The 21,475-nt window shown below is 37.5% G+C and overlaps 1 protein-coding gene across 1 annotated transcript; it reads left to right on the forward strand.

Annotated features, from left to right (window-relative positions):
- The first annotated feature begins 18,162 nt into the window (after nt 1-18,162).
- Nucleotides 18,163-21,084, forward strand: LOC133521656 (uncharacterized). Its single transcript, XM_061856743.1, has 2 exons — nt 18,163-18,235; nt 19,826-21,084. Exons 1-2 carry the CDS (start codon nt 18,223-18,225, stop codon nt 21,082-21,084), a joined length of 1,272 nt encoding a protein of 423 aa, XP_061712727.1. The 5' UTR covers nt 18,163-18,222.
- Nucleotides 21,085-21,475: the final 391 nt, after the last annotated feature.

Raw genomic sequence — 21,475 nt, forward strand, 5'->3', positions numbered from 1 at the left:
TAACAAAACAGTTTATCGTAATGTTAATTGTTGATTTTGAAGGCATCATACAGGGTTTATGATATATGTGTGTAGATAAAGATATATTTCATTTTAATTCTTTGGTACATTAACGCACTTTTGCACTCGGGTCAAACACATTTTAGAAAAAGAGTACTAATGAATACGTGACCGCTTTTCTTTGGTAAGCATGATTCTAGGTTTGTGATAAAAATAAATACCTAGTACCTAAGTATTTATAGACACTGTTCCCCCGAGGTCAACTAGCTAAACTAAAATAAAGCGGAACGTTTAAAATTAGCAAAGAATGAATGCATTGGATAATATGACGTCATTAGGGATTCCCAGAACTCGTGAGTCGCCATGAACAAATAAACCGAAATCATCTTTAATAGAATAAAATACGTTTTATCAAAACAGTTTCAAGTGCCATTTAAATTATTTACAACTATAGGTAGTGCATCTCATAAAAATGGCTATAACCACTGACCTATCACACATAGACAGTTAGTCCTCATAAGGCTAATCTGCCAAAAGTGAAGCCGAAACTCGATCGATGTGTGCGTGCGACGCTCGTGTCTTACGCTCAGCGACACACACATATATACAAAAACGGGTTGCCAGAGTTCATTTATTCCCCTTAAAGTAGATGGATATTAGGGATATAGATATTAAATTTATAGCAAAAGCTTTCAAGGTTTCTTTTAAGGACTTTGCATTTCTGTACTTTGTGAAATAATGTTTAAATAAAAAACGTTTTTTTATTATTTTACAAATGTGCACAAATAATAGCTGGTAGAATTGACTTTGGAATAATGATTTTAAATGATAAATATTTAATGACGATCATTTGGATTCGATTTGGTTTGATTTTATTTGATATCTTACATTTAATATTTTCTTCGGGTTGGTATGGTGAAAAGTTTTGTGTTTCACTTGGGGCAAAATTTGTTTAACTCTCGTAACTTGAAACCCTCGCAACGCTCAAGATTCCATTTTTAGAAATTTTCTTCTCTACTTAAATCTTTATCTACTTAGCTCGATAATATTGCTAATTAGCACGAGCGGTTAAACAACAACTTTCCCTCTTGTAAAACAAATAACTATTTATCGTCAGTACTAGTAATTGTACCTGCCGGCCTAGCCAAGGTTGCAATCGCTATTGCTTCGACAACGAAACGCTTTGTGTCTCTCTATCAATCTTCCATATAAGTGCGACAGTGACAGTTGCGTTTCGTTTTTACAGACCTTAACTGTAACACCTGTGTTCCACAAATAAAAATTACTTTACTTGCTCATCAAAATGGCGAGAGCATATTCGACGATGTTTAGTCGGTTTCCATATTGCATCGTTCCTATTTAATCTAATTTTTTCCATCCGTCTCGCAGACAGTAGCGGATCAGTCGGAAATCTAAAACGAATATCACACAAAATAAAAATATGAATTTAAACTGTAATTTTATAAAAGACAAAACATAATTTGAAATAAAAGAATGAAAAACTAAAAAAGAATATTTTCTATAGTCATACAAGGAACTTAAAGTAAGCATATTAATTTTATCAATGTAATCGTCATGCCTCATTTGGAGGAAAAAAGATTCATATCACCTGGCAACATTTATAAGTAATGGCGGCTGACGAAAATTTGGATTTTTGTATTTACAATTACGTAAAAATATCACATTAAACTGGATACTTACGCGTGAAATGTTATATCAGGCGGTTTGTTTTTATTCACTGATGTGTTGTGACACCAATTCACCGCACAAACAACCATCTTTCTTGTATTTTTTAATTTATAACCGGGAGGTGTACACAAACCGACTCGACCTTGAGTACTGCGAGGGCCGTTCGGATACGATGACACGAGGGCGACATAATGTCGCCCTCGAAATGGCTTCACTAGGGATGTACAGACTAGGCATCTAGGCTAGTTATAAATCTATGGCTATAACTATTTTCGTTTAGTTTAAAGCTTTGAGTGGGTCTTTTTACAAGCTGTTGACGGCTGGTCTGGCCTAGTGGGTAGTGATCCTGCCTATGAAGCCGATGGTCCCGGGTTCAAATCCTGGTAAGGGCATTTATTCGTGTGATGAGCATGGGTGTTTTCTATGTATTTAAGTATTTATAAAATATTTATATATTATATATACTTATCGTTGTCTAAGTACCCTCAAGCCTTATTGAGCTTACTGTGGAACTTAGTCAATTTGTTTAATAATGTCCTATAATATTAATTTTATTTATTTATGTTATTTAACTTGCCCTATTAGTATATATGTATGTCAGTTAGTTAATGTGGGTCATATCTTGGAAGCTAAATTTGACCCATTTCCCGTCTTCCGATTGAGCTAAAATGCATACTGTGCAATATTGTGATGACTGACATCGAGCTGAGCTGGTGATGGAGACAGGCGGTGGCCATGGGAACTCTGTGATAAAACAACGCGAACTAATTGTGTTTGGGGATGTTAGAATTATCTCGATGAGTAGCTATTAGTTGCCCATGGAAAGAAAAGTACAGTCAGCGATAAAAGCTTGTACCTACTAAAAATTATTTTTTGCCAAAAACTTATTTCATGTATGATTAAATGTATCTTGTTTGTTACAGGATTTGGTCGCGTGCAATTCTGGACGATTCGTAAGGGAACGCCAAAAGGCAGTACTATGGAAGATATTGGACGTATTGATAACCAATTGAATATTTCCGAAGAACAGGACGCACATGTAGCGCACTTAATATTAAATGTGTTGGCAGTGGATCTGTGTGCGCGCGCGATCCTGGACTACGTGCCTGTCAAGGAGCTGGTGCGCTCGGAGCGGGTCTGCCGGCAGTGGCAGCGCGCCGTGCGAGACTACCTGCACTCCTGCCGCACTTTGAGCCTTGAAGTTTTCCAAGAAAGTCGTAGGAGAAAACCTCCTTATTTAAAAGAACACCGGACAGTAAAAATTCTTTTTTATAATTATAACTTGCCCTTAATTTGCAAAACTCTAGATAAATTGGGACCATGTATGAGGGAAGTGATTATAAGGGATTTCAGCGAGAATGAAGACTTAAGCATTATTGCCTCAAAATGTCCCAACGTACAAAAAATCGATATCACTTTCTCTGATAATGATGAACATCTTCTGCCTTCATTATGTACGATTAAATATTTCAAGCATTTGAGGCAAATAGCATTGAATTACGGTAATTGTTATATTAAACGCGACGATTCAGATCAAGCGCATGGTATTCAACTGAAGGAGTCCAATTGCGAATATATTTGGATCGGTCAGAGCCGAGATCTCACTGGAAGTTTTCTAAAACATTTAAAACACAATACCCTGAAAACTTTAAGGTTGAACACATGTAGTTCTTTGAACGTGTCACACTTACTGTCTGCCGTTCACAACTTAAGGACGGTAACTCGCTTGGATCTAGAACACTATGATCTCACTCACCTGGCCGATTTACATTTACTTCTAATGGAGATGATTCAATTAGAAGAGTTATCATTAGCTTATATTAGGAGTACATACTCAACCTCATTCGGCACAGAATTAAGCAAGTCCATTAGTCAACTGGTGAACTTGAAGCATCTTGATTTGTTTAGCAGCAATCTTGTAGACGATTTGTTATTGGAGGCTCTGGCGCAAGGATGTAAGAAGTTGGAGTACCTGGATATCCGCTACTCCTGGTCTAAGATCAGTGCGCGAGGCGTGTCGGCGCTGTATTGCAGGGCGCCCGCTGCGGTCACCTCGCTCTACTTTGACGGCGGCTACACCGATCGTTCACTGGGAACTGTCTTCGGCAAATTGCAGCGGTTACCTCTTTACCAGGAGTTGGAGAGGCTAGGCTTCGTTGAGCGGACGTTGGATTGGTTTCAAGCTGCGTGTCGTTATCCGCGGAGGATGATGCTACCAATCCAAATAAACTCGGAAGGCGCCGCTGCTCGAAATGAAACTCCTCAACCGGAGCTGATAATAATAGTAAATTTGAATTCAAGGTTAAGTAATACGCACATATGTATGAACAAATGTTTTAAACGAAAGGTGATACGTAGGTGATATTCTCGTTACCAGTTTTGGAAGGAGCAGGCACACTAAGGAAACCAAAAATATTCGCAATAGTAACCGTAGGTAATATCCTCGCGGACTACATACTTCCGCCAAGAGTGCGGATTTCTTTATCGTTAATCATATCTTACATAATATCTACCTACCTAATTATAATGATTTTAATAGTCTTTTATTCTTCACGTGTTTTTAACCATTTCTTAAATAATTGTACTTAATTAGAATAATTAAACAAGATTTTCTTTTGTTTTTCACATGTTTTTCTTGAGCGTTTTGATTATGATTATAACAATGTAGCAAAAGAATATTTCTTAGTAATATTGATAAAATAATTGGTAATGGTTATATTAGGAATAATACTGTTACGAATTGTAATTTGCTACCTGAATTTTTCTATGTTTTTTTTAGTTAAGAAAATGGTTCAAACTAAATCAAATACAAACTTTTTAATATGTAAAACATTAAAAAGTAGTATTTTATATTTATTTGTTTCTTAACGCCGTAAGGCGCCGTTGGGCGCCGTAAGCCTTCAGTAAGAAATGCATATACTTGGAAAAAATCGACCAATGCTGCCGTGACCCCGGTGGCCGAGTGGCTCAGGCACCTGCCGCCAGAGGACGCTGGTTCGATTCCAGCCTGGGGCACTGGAGGCCTTGGTCACTTTTCTTAGTATTTGTATCTTTCTCTAAAGTTTTTGTAGGTATCTAATTTACCTTGGAAGATTTGACTCGAATAAACATATTACAAACAAACAAGCATTGAAAATTAAATAAAAACTTATACTAGCTATAAACTAGCACCTTCAATCACGCAAAATTCATTCTTACCATAAAGAAATAAGTAAGCATAGAGTGCTCACTTTATTCATACATCACTAAGTTTTATGAGAGAAATGGTAAAACGTATTATAAATCGTCTTTTTATATATACTTATATACTTTTTTTTTATGTACTTTTCAGTACCCAGTACTTTTCAGTGAAAGAAATTACTACCTAACGGTAAAATTCCGCCGTGTACCGTATATTGGTATATTACCTATATTGCTATTTTTGTAAGTAGGTAAGTGAATCACGGCTATGTTTGCTTTTGTACTTTGATATGGTATTCTTGTTTGGGGGAATTCAAGTTATGCAAATCAAGCACTGTTAGCACAAAAACAGTGCATTAGAGCTATTTGTAATGGAGACATAAAGACCTCATGCAGACCTCTATTTAGAAATATGAAACTTCTGTGCCAAGCATGTATTTATATGAAATTTGTCTATTTGTTAGAGTGCATCCTGGACTTTTTAGTGCGTTTAAGGACATTTGTCAATTTAATACAATATACCTTAATCGTCTCGTCATACCCGCAAAAAATACAGTACTGTATGGAAAGAGCGCTAACTGTATGGCGATAAAAATTTATAACTGTCTTCAAGACGAACTGAAATCATTACCATTTAGTCTTTTTAAGCGTAAACTTAAAATTTGGTTAATACAAGAGTGTTTTTATTCAATTGATGATTTTTTTACTATTTCCGATATGATTAGACACTGATAATTGTAATTAGATTAAGTATGACATTTTTTTTGTTATAAAAAAAAATAAACTATGCTAATATTAATTTATTAGCATAGTTAATAGATGTATGCGTGTTTGTATTTTTGCATGCCAGTTGCTGGTCCACTAAGTCCATCTTGTATACCATATTTTGAGGACCAGTTTGGCCTAGTGGGTAGTGACCCTGCCTACGAAGCTGATGGTCCCGGGTTCAAATCCTGGTAAGGGCATTTATTCGTGTGATGAGCATGGATATTTGTTCCTGAGTCATGGGTGTTTTCTATGTATTTAAGTATTTATAAATATTTATATATCGCATTCACTGCCTGGGGGCTTGGCCTAGGAACAAACTTGTATGACGGTGAACGCATATATGCGTCGGTGGCAGTGAATGCGATATTATATATATCGTTGTCTTAGTACCCTCAACACAAGCCTTATTGAGCTTACTGTGGGACTTAGTCAATTTGTGTAATAATGTCCTATAAAATTTATTTATTTATTTATATTTTATGCAAAATAAAGATATTTTGATTTTTGAATAGACCTCCCTACAAAAAGTGCCCGCTGACCAAGCAAATAAAATAAGAGCTTATATTTTCTCACGGCAGAAAGAAACGGCGAAGATCCTAAAGACACTTGTCAAGCTTGAAAATTAGTGTTGCCACGTTATTTCATCTTATATATCCACGAAATCTACCTATCACAATATATTACAGGTAGATTTATTCCTGCCAACTTTTCGCCAGGCCCGCACCCAGGTCAAAGTGGTCCCATTTGTCATTCGTCACGCGACGTCGCTAAGTACCAACTCCATGCAAACTTACATTTTTCTTCACCGACTAACTTTTGAGTGCTGCCCTGTACTTTGCTTTCTTTTATAAAATGAACTGTGTTACCTGTGAGATAAGATCTAATTTAGGCTAAAGGGAAGTGTGAAAGATTTGCTTTCAGCGAGAAGTTGTATTAATCATAGGAAGTTGTCGTTACCCTCAAAGGAATTGGATTCGTAATTTTTATCAGTATTATCACATAGGGTAAATATTAAAGAGTATTCTAACGGTAGAGTGAAGGATTTTACACGGTAAATGGTCAAATAAAGGCATAGATAGTAAATTCCCATTTAGATGAGAAATTTTCACACCCAAACGGAGGCCAATAGTTCCAGTCTGGCGCCCAGCCTTTTGCTTACCCGAGTTAAATGTGCCCCATTTTGCATTAGGACTATTACGAGGAAAGTAAAATACAAGTGTTTTAATACAAAATATGAGTAAGTGTAAACTCATAGTATGTACCTATTTCTTGTAGTTTAGTAGATATAGTTTTTTTCTGAAATTTTGAGGTAAGCGGATTGTTATTTTTGGAATCAAAATGTAAATTCGACGACCGATCTGGCTTAGTGGGGAGTGACCCTGCCTATGAAGCCGGGTTCGAATTCCGGTAAGGGTATTTATTTGTGTGATGAGCACGCATATTTGTTCCTGAGTCATGGGTGTTTTATATGTATTTAAGCATGTATTTATCTATATAAGTATTTAATATCTGGGAGACCGAGCTTTGCTCGGAAAACATATTGAAAATCAAAAATGCACGTTTTCCCAGAGATAAGACCTAGCTAGATCGATTTTTCGCCCCCAAAACCCCCATATAGCAAATTTCATCGAAATCGTTAGAGCCGTTTCCGAGATCCCCGATATCCCCGAATTGCTCGTTAAAAGGTATAAGATATATCGTCGCCTAGTACCCATAGTACAAGATTTGCTTAGTTTGAGGCTAGGTTGGTCTGTGTAAGATGTCCCCTAATATTTATTAATTTAAATTATACGCCAAGTATTTTTTTTAAACAATTCTGTATAAAGTTAATATGTACAGTTAGGTAGTAAATTTATTAGCTTAGCCCCCTTAGCTTAGCTAATAGTTGGGCTAGCTGTACTTTCAGACCATGAGGAATGAAAAGTACCTATTTTATACATATTCTGTACAGCCGCCATCAGATATATCAGAGCGGCCAAAGTGTTCACAAATATCTGAACACTCACTCCAACGCATTGACAATAGAGGCGTGTTCAGATATTTGTGGGCACCTTGGCCGCTCCGATATATCTGATGGCGACTGTACCTGCAGGCAACAGAAACAGATCCCTAAATTACTATTATTGCACGTGGTGGTTCTCTACGTGTACTTCTTGGTTTGACAACGTCATAACCGCCTATCGAGCCTGCAGTAAGATTAGATTTTATGGAAGGAAGTAGGAATTCATTAATATGCAAGCTCTGTATTGCTTTGTATCTTAGACAACAACGCCGGTAATTGAAGTTTTTTTAACATTTTCATATTGTTCGTTAGGGCTTATTACACTTATCCTGCCTTCGGACGGCGAACGATCGGCCGCGGTACCGACATCGGCCCCGATATCGGGCTTAACGATCGTTTTCCGTTTCGTGAAATATTAGCATATCGTTTACAATATGTAAAAAAATAGCTCAACTTATGGTTCAACTGCAAAAATATCAAACATTGAACATTTTCGGTAATTCGAGACAAACTATTTTATACGAGTCAAATATTGTTAACGATGTTTTTATATTTCGTGTAAGGCCCGTTGACAGGATAAGTGTAATAAGCCCTTATTAAGAGCGTTGGTAGCCAAAAAGTAAGTACCGTTCGGATTCTGGGCTATAACCGCGAAAATCGAAGTTCGTCAATTGCGGGCAATTTTTCTCTGTCACTCTAATAACGTCTTAGTGAAAGTAAAAGAGAAATATCCCCGCTTTCTGTTTTCGCGGTAGGCCCCCAGATCACGCCAGTATTATTACCGCTCGACTATGGAAGGTAGAGGCGAGAAGCAAAATCTCCATATACCAAAAAGTGTCCGACAAAAAACCATAAATAGGTGGCGCTACAATACCTAGAATACTTGAGAAAAAATCTAATCATAGACAGCGCACTTCACTCCGTCAATAACGCCTAGGTTCTTAGCTGGGGTTGTCGTTGAGATTCAAGATGGCGAACACGTCTCTAGAATATTTTTTTGTGTTTTGCTCATTCATGTAGTTTAAAGTGTAATATTGATAGCTTATTATGCAGTGAACTATCGTAGAAGTGTGCAGCTAATGAAAAACTAATCTTGAAACGTGTTTAACCATATTTTAATCAACACCCGGCAATCCATCGTGGCTTTTAGTAAAGTCCAGCTATCTCTTTACTAAAAGCAACTACCGAACAACGTCATGCTCTACGAGCACACTTAAAACTTACAACATAACTTGACATTGGCAAAATCATCATAGATTTGATGGAAGCCATATTTTAAAAGAAGAAGAAGGTTCTTAGCTACTCTAGCGCTACTCCTTAGATATTTGGAACTATTATTTATAGCTGACAGCTGGACACTTTTGCAATAATTCTGCCTAAGGAGTTTCTGTTCCTTCCATAAGCACGTCATTACTGCCGACTACTTTGCTATCGCAAAATATCATAATCGATGTTGTCGCTAACATCCATAAATCGAAAAACCGGCAAATGGGACCCCCCCTTCCTCCCAGCTTAAGAGGCTGTCAATACCTAAAGCGCGCACACTGTCTATTTCTATCGGAGTAAATGAGATAGCACTGTCGCATGTTACTGGGCCTGGGCAAGGGAATAATAAGAAAAATATTTAAATTAAAAAAAGTGGATTATTAGTGTAATATTTTACTCAACCACGGTTTAGATATAAATGTTTTGAAATTGTAATTTTAATTGCAGACCCATAAGTCAAAACAATAAAAACATAGAACCGTTTAATTGTGATTTTAAGACCAATCTTTGCAATTATTTTCTATCGAGCCGATTTCGTTCAATCATGTATTTGAAATATAAGAACATATATTTTTCTTACTTGACTAAAACAAATAGTCTTTCTTAAAAAACTGTTTAAGTAACATCAATTTCAAGGGCATTGGGCGTTGACAGCCTCTTAAAGGCTACTGCCGGGGACTTTTGATATGTTCACCTCCAAACTAGTCCAAATAATGTTACAAAATCAAAAATTGTTTTCACAACACACCATTTCCCTCTATACCTTCTCGTGGTAGATAACTGGCAACGATTACCTAATAATTCAGAACTATTGCCCTGCTGAAGGAATAAAGATATGCAGACGTTTTATTCTGAAAGCGGCAAGTATTAATGGTAGTTGATATTTATTTTATTACTGTTTTAATAAAAATATATTATATATTAATTTATTATAGATTATCACAAATCTACCTCCAGCGTTTACATTCCCCACCTCTGATAGACCGCATCCTTTTACAGTATTAAGTGAATTAAAACAGCGACTGTTCTTATCCCTTTTCACTGCTCCCACCTTGACATGTTTCTGTTTAGCCCTATGGTTGACTGGTAGAAAATGCCACGAGTAAGTCCGCCATTTATACCTTTTTGATGCGCAGTAAAGTTTAAAATAAAATCCCCAATCCCAAAACCTAGTGTTAGGTAAGGTAGCAAACCCAACACAATATTAAGTATCGTGTTATTTAAGTTATTTTGGAAAGCGTTATTATAAGTATTTTCGCCTTCCTTCCCAAGGTCCCCGTAGAACTATGACTCCTAATTTTCCAAAATCTCCAACAGGGTAGGCCGGGGATAAACGGCAGACGATAACTCGAATATGGAGGAGACTCCAATTTTCTTTATTACAGCTTATGTCGCTTTCCCCGCGGCCACTCGTAAAACGGCATCTTTCAAGCGTCTTGTTATTGTGGATTTTTGTTTTCAAATGTTGAGAAAATATTTTATTTAAGTGATGTACCTACTGAAGACGAGCTCATTCTTTCAGAGAATATTATGCATTTATTTATCAGGTTTTCTTAGTCACTTATAATAAAATAAAAATAAAAAGCCTGTTATTTCTTGCATAAAACAAAAAGTATAGAAATTTAAAATGTAGGTAAATACTTACTCTATTTATATATCTATGTATGTGATTTTTCTAGGTTTTTTACACTTATTAGAATAAAATGATGCATTATTTAAGACTGACATTATTTTCTTACTCACGTAGAAACCCTTATAGTTTCGCCATGTCCGTCTGTCCGCCCGTCCGCGGCTTTGCTCCGTGATCGTTAGTACTAGAAAGCTGCAATTTGGTATGGATACATATATCATAGATGACAATGGAACGCTAAAATAAAAAGTAATTTTTTTTTGGGTTGTTTTTTTTTCGCTTTGACCCAATAGCAATAGTGTGGGGTATCGTTGGATAGGCAAAACGAATAAGGGTCTCCAAACATCATTTTTCATAAAGTTAATATTCGGAAATAATCGCTCCGAAACAAAAATAACCGGCCAAGAGCATGTCGGGCCACGCTCAGTGTAGGGTTCCGTAGTTACTCTTTCGTCACAATAAGCTAAACTGGAGCTTAAAGTATAGTAAATTGTTAACCAAGGGATGAAACGGTACCTTTCACCCGAGTTAAACAAATAGGCAAATTTGCATAATCAGTACCTAATTAAAGTAAGTCTTTTTACTATGAAGGGAAAACTTTTTGCGATAACTCAAAAACAGCTAAACTGATCATGTCCGCTATAGTTTTCATTTAATGTCTTTCTTAAGCTCTACTTCCACGATATTTTTCATATTTTTTGGACCTATGGTTAAAAAGTTAGAGGGGGGGGGGACACATTTTTTTTTTCTTTCGGAGCGTTTATCTCCGAATATATGTACTTTATCAAAAAATGATTCTTGAAAACCCCTATTAGTTTTGAAAGACCTTTCCAACGATACCCCACACTCTAGGGTTGAAGCGAAAAAAAAAATTCACTCCCACTTTACTTGTAGGGGAGGTACCCTAAAAAAAATTAAATTTTTAGATTTTATTGTACGACTTTGTCAGCTTTATTGATTTATATATCCATGCCAAATTTCAGCTTTCTAGCACTAACGACCACGGAGCAAAGCCTCGGACAGACAGACAGACAGACAGACAGACGGACATGGCGAAACTATAAGGGTTCCGTTTCATGCCATTTGGCTACGGAACCCTAAAAAATGTGTCCCCCCCTCTAACTTTTTAACCATGGGTCCAAAAATATGATAAAAGTCGTGAAATAAAAGTTTAGTAAGTACTTTCAATGAAAACTATAGCGAACATGATCGGCCGTTTTTGAGTTATTCCAAAAAACCTTTACCTTTTCAGAAAAGGAGATACAATTTAGGGACATTGAGAAATTCACTATGGTATTCCGTAAAATATTTTGTGATTCAATTGATACATTTTGCTTTTTCATATAAAAAAGTCACATGCCACTAATACTTTAAAAATATTTTTTGACCGAGCGGTCGTCAAGATCTCCGTTTGCCTGGGCTTTCTTATGTCCGGATGTTGTCCTGTACAGGTCACAATTCTCAACCGATTCACATAAATTTTGTGAGGTTTGATGATTACATTCATTTTTATATTGATCCAATTTTTGGAAATTTATCAAAATATCAGCGCTTAAAGAAATAACGGTTTCCATGTATTTACTTAGAGTTTTTGTCCTTTTTAGGGTTCCGTAGTCAACTAGGAACCCTTATAGTTTCGCCATGTCCGTCTGTCTGTCTGTCTGTCTGTCTGTCCGAGGCTTTGCTCCGTGGTCGTTAGTGCTAGAAAGCTGAAATTTGGCATGGATATATAAATCAATAAAGCCGACCAAGTCGTACAATAAAATCTAAAAATTTTTTTTTTAGGGTACCTCCCCTACACGTAAAGTGGGGGTGAAATTTTTTTTTCGCTTCAACCCTAGAGTGTGGGGTATCGTTGGAAAGGTCTTTCAAAACTAATAGGGGTTTTCAAGAAACATTTTTTGATAAAGTGAATATATTCGGAGATAATCGATCCGAAAGAAAAAAAAAGTGTGTCCCCCCCCCTCTAACTTTTGAACCATAGGTCCAAAAAATATGAAAAAAATCGTGGAAGTAGAGCTTAAGAAAGACATTAAATGAAAACTATAGCGGACATGATCAGTTTAGCTGTTTTTAAGTTATCGCAAAAAGTTTTCCCTTCATAGTAAAAAGACGTACTATCGACGTTAATAATCTTTAATCTACTATACTTTAAGCTCCAGTTTAGCTTATTGTGACGGAAGAGTAACCACGGAACCCTACACTGAGCGTGGCCCGACATGCTCTTAGCCGGTTTTTATTGTAAATGTTACTATGAAATCGATTCCTAATATAAGGTTTCTCCAACCTTTTCATGCAATGTAATCCCAGTCAAATTAAAGGACATAACAAAAATAAACAAGGCCCTTTTTTATGGTTATGAGCCTAATCCTCGACTAGTTGGAAGAAAATGATTTTTATCCGCGCGACCCGGGCAAATATAAATAGGGCATAAAACGGATAACACCTCCGTATATCCGGAATATCCGGGTGAGGCTATGGGCTTTGGTGGCTAATATTGTTTAGTGAGACAGTTTGAAATTGAGATCTTCTTGATCTAATGCTAGTAAAATATTAGAGCGCCCGATAACATTCGAAAGGGGCCTTAGAAGCTATTATAATCACTACCGTTTTCCATTTCGAAAGTGTTGGAAACTTAAAACCATTATAGTGTGTGTACCATGCCTCACCCCCACATGTATGTAGCATGTACGCGTTATTTGATTAGAATATATTCGTATTTAGACAGCAACCGTTGTATCATTGACGCCAAACCTTACACCATTTTGTCGGCAGTTTAGACTTAGACACAGACATAAGGGAGCCTAGCCAGAAAATGTTAATCTATGAAAATATTCAGGAGACGTTAGGTTCTAAACTATTTAAATAATAGGTACAATCAAAGTTAAACTCATTAGAACAAACATTTCTTCAAAGGCTCAGATTGTTCGCTGATTTATTATGAACTTAACGAAATTACAACAATATTATTTTTAATTTCTGTCGAGAATCCTGGTCATTTGTTGGATTGCAACCAGAACTGAGCTCAAGCGGCACCCTTCTGCACCGCGAGCTCCACACGGCTGACGCGGCTTTTAACCACTGTGGCGTCGGCTCTACGCAGCACAAGGTCTTCAGCTCCTTTACCACAGGATTATTTAAGTAATCTTCAATATCTACGTCTTCTCGGACGATATCTTTTTTGTATTCAAGGAAACCAAGGTGTATAATGGTGAATGCCGCAGACGAACGACGGCAAAGCGCCGCAACGCCGCGCGCGGACACTCTGTTTCGACCGACGCAATCCAGGTAGCAGCCCCTGATGTCCAGGTACTCCAGTTTCTTACACCCTCGGGCTAGGGCCTCTAGCAACGCGTCGTCCACACTACCGTTATCCTTCATATCAAGGCGTTTCAAGTTGACAAGCTGACTGAAGGCTTGAATTGATTCTTTGCCAATACACTCAAGACACATTTCCTCAGATTCAGAGGTATAATCTCGTAATGATAACTCTTCCAGCAGTGGCATTTCTTTTAAGAGCAGATGTATTTTTTGGAGTACCCACTGGAAATTTTTATCCAGTGCCAGACTAGTTATGTTCCGTAAGATATGTGTGGCACAGAGCAGATCTGAGAATGACAAAGAAACACATTGACGAAGACTCAGTGATTTAAAATCCTTTGATTTTACAAATTTCAGAAAGCGTCCGGTTAGACCCATGCTAAATATTTTAATTTTTTCACATTCTATGTTTTGAAGTGCTTCTCCAAGGACATCGTCTAAATTCGGACTTGTGCACCAATAACGTAATGATATCTGTTTCAACTGATTGAATTTATTTATCAGTTTTAATTGACGATAGCTTTTGTCTGATACTCCGATTTGGATATGCTGCAAGTTAGAGCAATTGGAAGCAATGATCTGAAAGTATTCCTCATCATAGCGCTCTGTCGTCAGCTTAACGATAGAAGGTCCCCATTTCTCTATAATTTTGCATGCTGATTGCACGCTACATTCGGCAGGAAATATCACTATGTTCCGGTCAATGCTACCAACGTTAATGCGAGGAAGTAACTGCAACAGTAGAAGTTTAACATCATAGAAACGCAAAGTGCGGCAGGAGTGCAGGTAGTCTCGCACGGCGCGCTGCCACTGCCGGCAGACCCGCTCCGAGCGCACCAGCTCCTTGACAGGCACGTAGTCCAGGATCGCGCGCGCGCACAGATCCACTCCAAGCACGTCTAAGATGGTGACTGCACTTCGGTGTAGTTCCAAATCACCCATATTTTTCAAATACTGACAACAGACCTGCTGATATCGTGCGATTGGGTAACTACTGGCTGACTGGAAACTGGAACAAATAATTAATATAGGATTTTCATACGTGGCATATTGGTATCATGAGTTGTTTAAAGGTTAACTTCTACATCAAAAAACGTTGCTGGGACTTAGGGCCTGTTTCACAATGTCCAAGTAAAGTCCTGAATAAGCTACTTGCCACTTATCTGATGAATAAAGTCATCGTTGGTGTTACACAATCTTAAAATTAGCATACGGTCAGCCTGGAGTTAAGTAGTCTCCGTAGCCTATGGACGCCTGAAACTCCAGAGTTGTTACATGCGCGTTGCCGACCCTAACACTCCGCACCCTCGTTGAGCTCTGGCAACTTTACTCACCGGCACAAACACAACACTATGAATAGGGTCTAGTGTTATTTTACTGCGGTCTTCTTCTGTAAGGTAGAGGTATTTCCCCAGTTGGGCTCAGCTCTAGATCAGGAATGACATCCGCTATGCTGTGCCCTACCACACAAAGCGAAATGAAATTCACAGTGCCCATACCTACCTCTATATGGACGTAGTTTAAAGACATACCCGGGTACATTATTTTACTGTTATTTATGCATTACGTCGTAGTTATATTTCGTTTATTTGGCTTTTAGTTGAAAAACGTTTTTTAAAAATCAGTAAGGTAGAAGTACTAGTGCTCGACGCTGCACTAGTCACCGACATGGGCACTTTATTTCATGGTAATATAGGTTAAATTTGAACAACGAAGATTTTTCTGTATTCGAACTAAATCGTTGTCACTTTGACATAAAGTGCCTATGTCGAGTACTAGTGCAGTGTCGAGCACTAGTACTTCTACCTTAACTATTACTTATGAAAGCAAGAGAATATAGATTATCGTGTTATGGTTTATATTGTTACATATTTACCGTGAAATATTTTTCAAAAGTGTTTTTAAATAAAAATACACGTCAAAATCGCTTATCTTCTTTCATATGCTATAAAAACTTAGTACATGCATATACACTTAGATTTACTAAAATGTACGACGATATGTAACGTTATACTTTTATTGTTTGTTACCCCAAAAATTTTAAGATACAAAGCAGTTTTTGATAACTGGAGATTTAAAAAAACACTTTGGTAAATACTTACCTAAGCTTGGACATCACACTGCGATACTGTCGACAATGCGGACAAAGACTGACGTGGAGAGGTTGATAACGTTATATCGGGCATTATAACCCGATCAAAGTAATTTAATAACACCAAATTTACAACAATTTACTCACATAATTTGATCGTATTATATTTACGATAAATTAATCAAAAAATTATCTCACCAAAACCAAAATTACCGTCCGATTGCATTACTCAGCACATTTTCAAATATTTTTGAAACTATTATGGCAAACCGTCTTACATCCTTTTGTAATAAATTTAACATTTTTGATGAGCGTCAATTAGGGTTTAGAAAGCAAAGGTCTACAACACTGATAGTATACAACTATATCCAAGAAGCTTTAAAACTAATAGATGATTATTATTGTGTATTAAATCTCTACTTTACGCTGATGAATCGTATCGCAGTAATTGCGTTGCACAAATGTGGGCACCCGCCAAACATGATTTTGAAGTTGCTTGAAAACCTAAAAATCAACAAACAATTTGTTTATCGCACAATTAATAGAAACAATAGTACTCAGAGCTTCGATGACCGCAAGAGGTCTGGAAGACCACGCACTGTTCGGACCCCAGCTCTAATAAAGGCGAAAATTGCAAGAAACCCCGTCCGGAAGCAAAAGTTGTTGGCAATACAGATGTCAGTGAAGAGAAGCTCCCTAAAAAAAGTTATCAATGAAGACCTTGGACTACACGCAGACAAAAAACGGCGCACTACCCCATAAACCGGTGGTCTATAGCTGCGTACAAAACAACCCGCCCAGCGGGTTGTCCGGCATCTGAACAAAGTTCACGAGCGCCCACCAGGTGGGTTCCCGGCAGTGAATGTGTTAATGGACGATTAAAGACTATGAGACTAGAGAGAAGTCGCGTGCTATTGAAGCGGTACGCACAAAATGGCCACCGAAAAATACTATTTACAGATGAAAAAATGTTTACCATTGAAGAATGTTGTAACCGCCAGAATGCAAAAAACAGTCAAGAGGCGATTGCGGCTGTTCCTAGAGTGCAACGAGGCCATCATCCCTCTTATGTGATGATTTGGCTGGATGTGTCATACTCAGGGCTAACACAGGTTCATTTCTGTGAAAAAGGTGTGAAAACTGGGGCCAAAGTTTACCAGGAAACCGTTCTCGAACCAATAGTGAAGCCCTTAAGCCACACCCTATTTCAAAACCAGCCATGGGTCTTTCAACAGGACTCAACTCCTGCACAGAAGGCAAAAACAACTCAAGCCTGGTTTCGAAGGAACAAAATTGACTTTATTGCCCACGAAGACTGGCCGTTCTCCAGCCCGGACCTTAACCCCCTGGATTATGCCATATGGCAGGTTATTGAGGAGAAAGCCTGGGCTAAACCCCACACAAATCTTGACTCCCTCAAGCGGGCCATAGTTAAGACAGTGACGGAATTAGACATGACAATCGTGCGTGCCGCTATTGATGACTGGCCTCGTCGTTTGAGGGCCTATGTCAAGACCAGAGGAGGCTTTTTTGAATGATATTGTCATATGTAATTCCTGATTTTGTGTACTTCATTTTAATATATAGTTTATTCAACTTTCGTTCGTATATTTTATGTAGATAAAGATTATTGCAGTAACAAAATTTAGTAACCAACTAGGTATGTGTACCAAATTTCAACTTTATTGGTCCAGTAGTTTTGGAGCAAATAGGCTGTGACAGACGGACAAACGGATAGATAGACTCACGAGTATCCTATAAGGATTCCGTTTTTGCCTTTTGAGGTACGGAACCCTAAAAATACAGAAGTAAAAAAAAACTTTTTTTTATGACACAATCGAGACCATAGAGTAAAAGAAGAAGATAATCGATTTGAAACGTTGAAAAATGTAGATGGTATACGAAATAAAATGCGCTTTTACCGGAAACCCCAGAAATCATGCAGTAATTTTATGGGTTTTTGCCCATTAAATTTACACTTAATTATAATACTGTAATCGTATACATTCTTATCAATAGATATTCCCAATGTTTTGCCCCTTGACCTCACGAATTTGTTTTGAATTTAACGTATAACCCGCCTAATCTAAATTTTAACCTCGCTGCGAACATTACTTACGCGTCGAGTACCTACACAATTCAGTCGAGTATTGTTATTCGCGCGAGACCCACTGCGCAACGCTAGTCGCTATCGCTAGACACGCGCGCCACTTACGCGCAGCTGTGTTTTGTTTTTACCACATATCACATCAAACATCTTTCGAATTCCGTTGGATGCCCGTAACCCGTAAGTAGTGATTTACCTAACTTTATGTAACAGAGGCCGGGCCGAAGACATAGACGAAGGATAGGTCTGAGGCGGGCAACCCATATTTCCCGCCGAGGTATGTATAGTGCTTTTCTCAAACATGCAATGAAATATAAACAACAAAAAAATCAAAGTTTTATTTTTAAAGATTTTTGTTAACACGCATAGTGTCGGAATGTCATAGTGAACCAGAAAGCAAATGTTGCTTAGTTTTTTATAATTGAATGTCATGATGCCTGTACCACTAGTTTATCTGGAATGGAAATTTAAAAAAGAGGACTTTACCGGCCTCGGCCTGCAAGATTTGTATGAAATTCCATTAACGACCTCTTGTCCTAGTATCATAATATCAATATTTCATTGCACGTTTGAGAAAATTAATATGTACGATCCGTTTAATGTACGAATAAGTTACTTATGTTTATTAATCAAGAAGCAATTACGGTTTTGTCTTTTTTATCAAAATGAACAAAAAGAAAAAAAAAACATACATTTTTTTTAAACATATAAGTGATATAAATAGTAAGGCAATCTTATTATTCCAAACCTATTGTGTCAAGTGCTTGAGCCAAATTCATCGATCTTACTTTTTTTTCTTTTTTTATACTGGCCATCAAGCATACAGCCCGCCAGATGGTAAGCAGTCTCCGCAGCCTATCTACGTCTGCAACTCCAGAGGAACACGCGCGTTGCCGACCCTAACACTTCGTACCCTCGTTGAGCTTAGCAACCTTACTCACCGGCAGGAACACAACACTATGAGTACGGTCTAGTGTTATTTGGCTGCGGTTTTCTGTGAGGTGGAGGTACTTCCCCAGTTGGGCTAAACAAATCATAATCTCTTATCCATCAGACATCGTGAAATAATAACAATATACAACAAAATACCTATAATATAATCAGGCACCAACTAATTAACTACCAGTGATACCTACTAGGAAATTAGTGAATTAAATGTTTTCAATATTCCGCCGACATCAATTAAATGTACATTTGTGATAATTTTATCTGGCACTATAATGTGAGGAAAACTTGCAACTATAGTTCAATAGCTTTACATCAGGGGTTTCCTAACTACGGCTCGGTAAGTTGGGGGTCTGGCCACGGTATGTTCTGTGGGCCTTCGGGATAAAATTTCAAGACCCCTGCGCTAAACATTGTAGTATATTTAGCTGTAATATCCTTGTTCCGTAGAGGAACAGGTTAGTATTAATACATTTTTATATATATTTAAATAGGTATTTTTTCTGACGTACAAAGTAACACAATTGAGAAAGAATATATAAATAAATTTACATTTGATTATTGCCCCATGTGTGTGGATTAAATGCAACTTTCTCATTAGTTTTTGAACAATCAAGATGCCTTAAGTTACAAGTTGGTGTGGTGGAAATAGTATTTTAGACATTTTTAGATAATATTAGATAAAATTGAGATACTACTTTCAATGTTTAATGGATATCCATAAAAGAAATTAGCCAAAACGCAAGGTTAGTTCACATAAAATTGCCGGTCCCATGAGATTTTAATTATCCAGGTTTAACTGTATCACGTTCATTACTCTTTCAGGCATTGTACCTGAAGACTGCACACAAACCATGGAAGATATTGAAACAGATGCGGTCACCATCCTGGACGTGCTGGGATTGTACCCGTGTGCGCGCGCGATACTGGACTACGTGCCCGTCAGGGAGCTGGTACGCTCGGAGCGGGTCTGCCGGCAGTGGCAATGTGTCGTGCGTGACTATTTACAGTACTGCCGCATCGATACCTTATACAATGTTTATTACTTCTATTTGAAATCGTTTCGTGAAAGTATTAACTTTGGAATAAACCGAAAAGCAGTGACATATATTGCACATAAAAGCTTGTTTACAGCATGTGAAGCTCTTGAAAAATTCGCACCTCCTCATGTGAGCGATGGCTATTTCAAAAATATATCAAGTTGCCCTTACTTGCGGCATTTAAACTGGCTTAATATGAACGAAGTATGTTTTGAAAATTGCAAGACGCTGAGAATATCTGAATTAATTCAACATAAAAGAAAAAGTGACATCAGTAAATCTTATTTGCATCTAACTGGAGATATATTGAAACATATTAAGTCAAAAGACTTGACGTTGAAAGCTATATGCACTGCTATCTATAGCTTACGAAGCATAACAACATTAGAACTTGACGATCATAATGTGGTTAAACGTGATTATATGCATTTACTGCTAAACGCAATGCCGCAGCTAGAAAATTTGTCTTTTTGCAATTACACATCTTGTAAATACACATCTATTTTATATAACGACTCGTGTATAGTTTCAACTGATGAGTTAATTTTATCAATTAGTCGGCTTGCTAATTTGAAACGTCTTTATATGCGTAATAATACAATTGTGAACGACGCATTGTTAGAGGCGCTGGCGCAATGTAAGGAGCTGGAGTATTTGGATATAAGCAACGACAGCGTGCACAGAAATTTGCCTAAGAAGTACAGTGCACGCGGCGTGGCAGCACTTTGCCGCAGGTCACTCACTGTCACGCTTCGCTTGGGCTATGTTCAGAACTTCACAAGTATGACTCTAGCAATCTTCGTTCAGAATTTACCTATCATTCAGGAGTTGATATCTCTTGGCTGCTGCGTGGAGGTAACGCCGCAGTGGCTCGAAGAAACCTCTATCGCTTCGCAAACTCAAATGCGTCGACTCGAACTGATAGTGAAAAGTTCAACCTGGTTGAATCCGTGCCTGTCGGCTAAGACGGATGAGTTTTACAATCTTAAAATTGTGTTAAATACTGATGTGCACACCGAGCAGCAATTTTCTGGTCTGGACTAGTTTTTACGCTTCTGAAAAGATTAATTGATTTTGTGTACTTATATATCTAAGAAAAAATCTTCACCTCTGCAAATAAACATTTTTGCAGGGAAGTTAACTGCCTCTGCAGGTGATTGTGCAGTCAAAAAATAACCTTAATATAATAAATTATGGCAGAAGTTTAAATTGAACCTGAGTAAGAATTGTTTTATTTTTTTGCTATAATTTCCAATGTTTGTGCAGATTTTAACGGATTGGATTAATGTTTTTTTTTTTACAATAAATTTTACTTATGAACTATGTCATGGATTTTACTTAAAGATTTCGTCACAACATAGTAACTTAGTACTTAACAAACAAGAAAAACCGCACAGTCCCTCAGTGACGAAGACTTGAGTTCGACAAAATCGGG

Source organism: Cydia pomonella, chromosome 9, assembly GCF_033807575.1.
Source record: "Cydia pomonella isolate Wapato2018A chromosome 9, ilCydPomo1, whole genome shotgun sequence".
Classification (NCBI taxonomy): domain Eukaryota; kingdom Metazoa; phylum Arthropoda; class Insecta; order Lepidoptera; family Tortricidae; genus Cydia; species Cydia pomonella.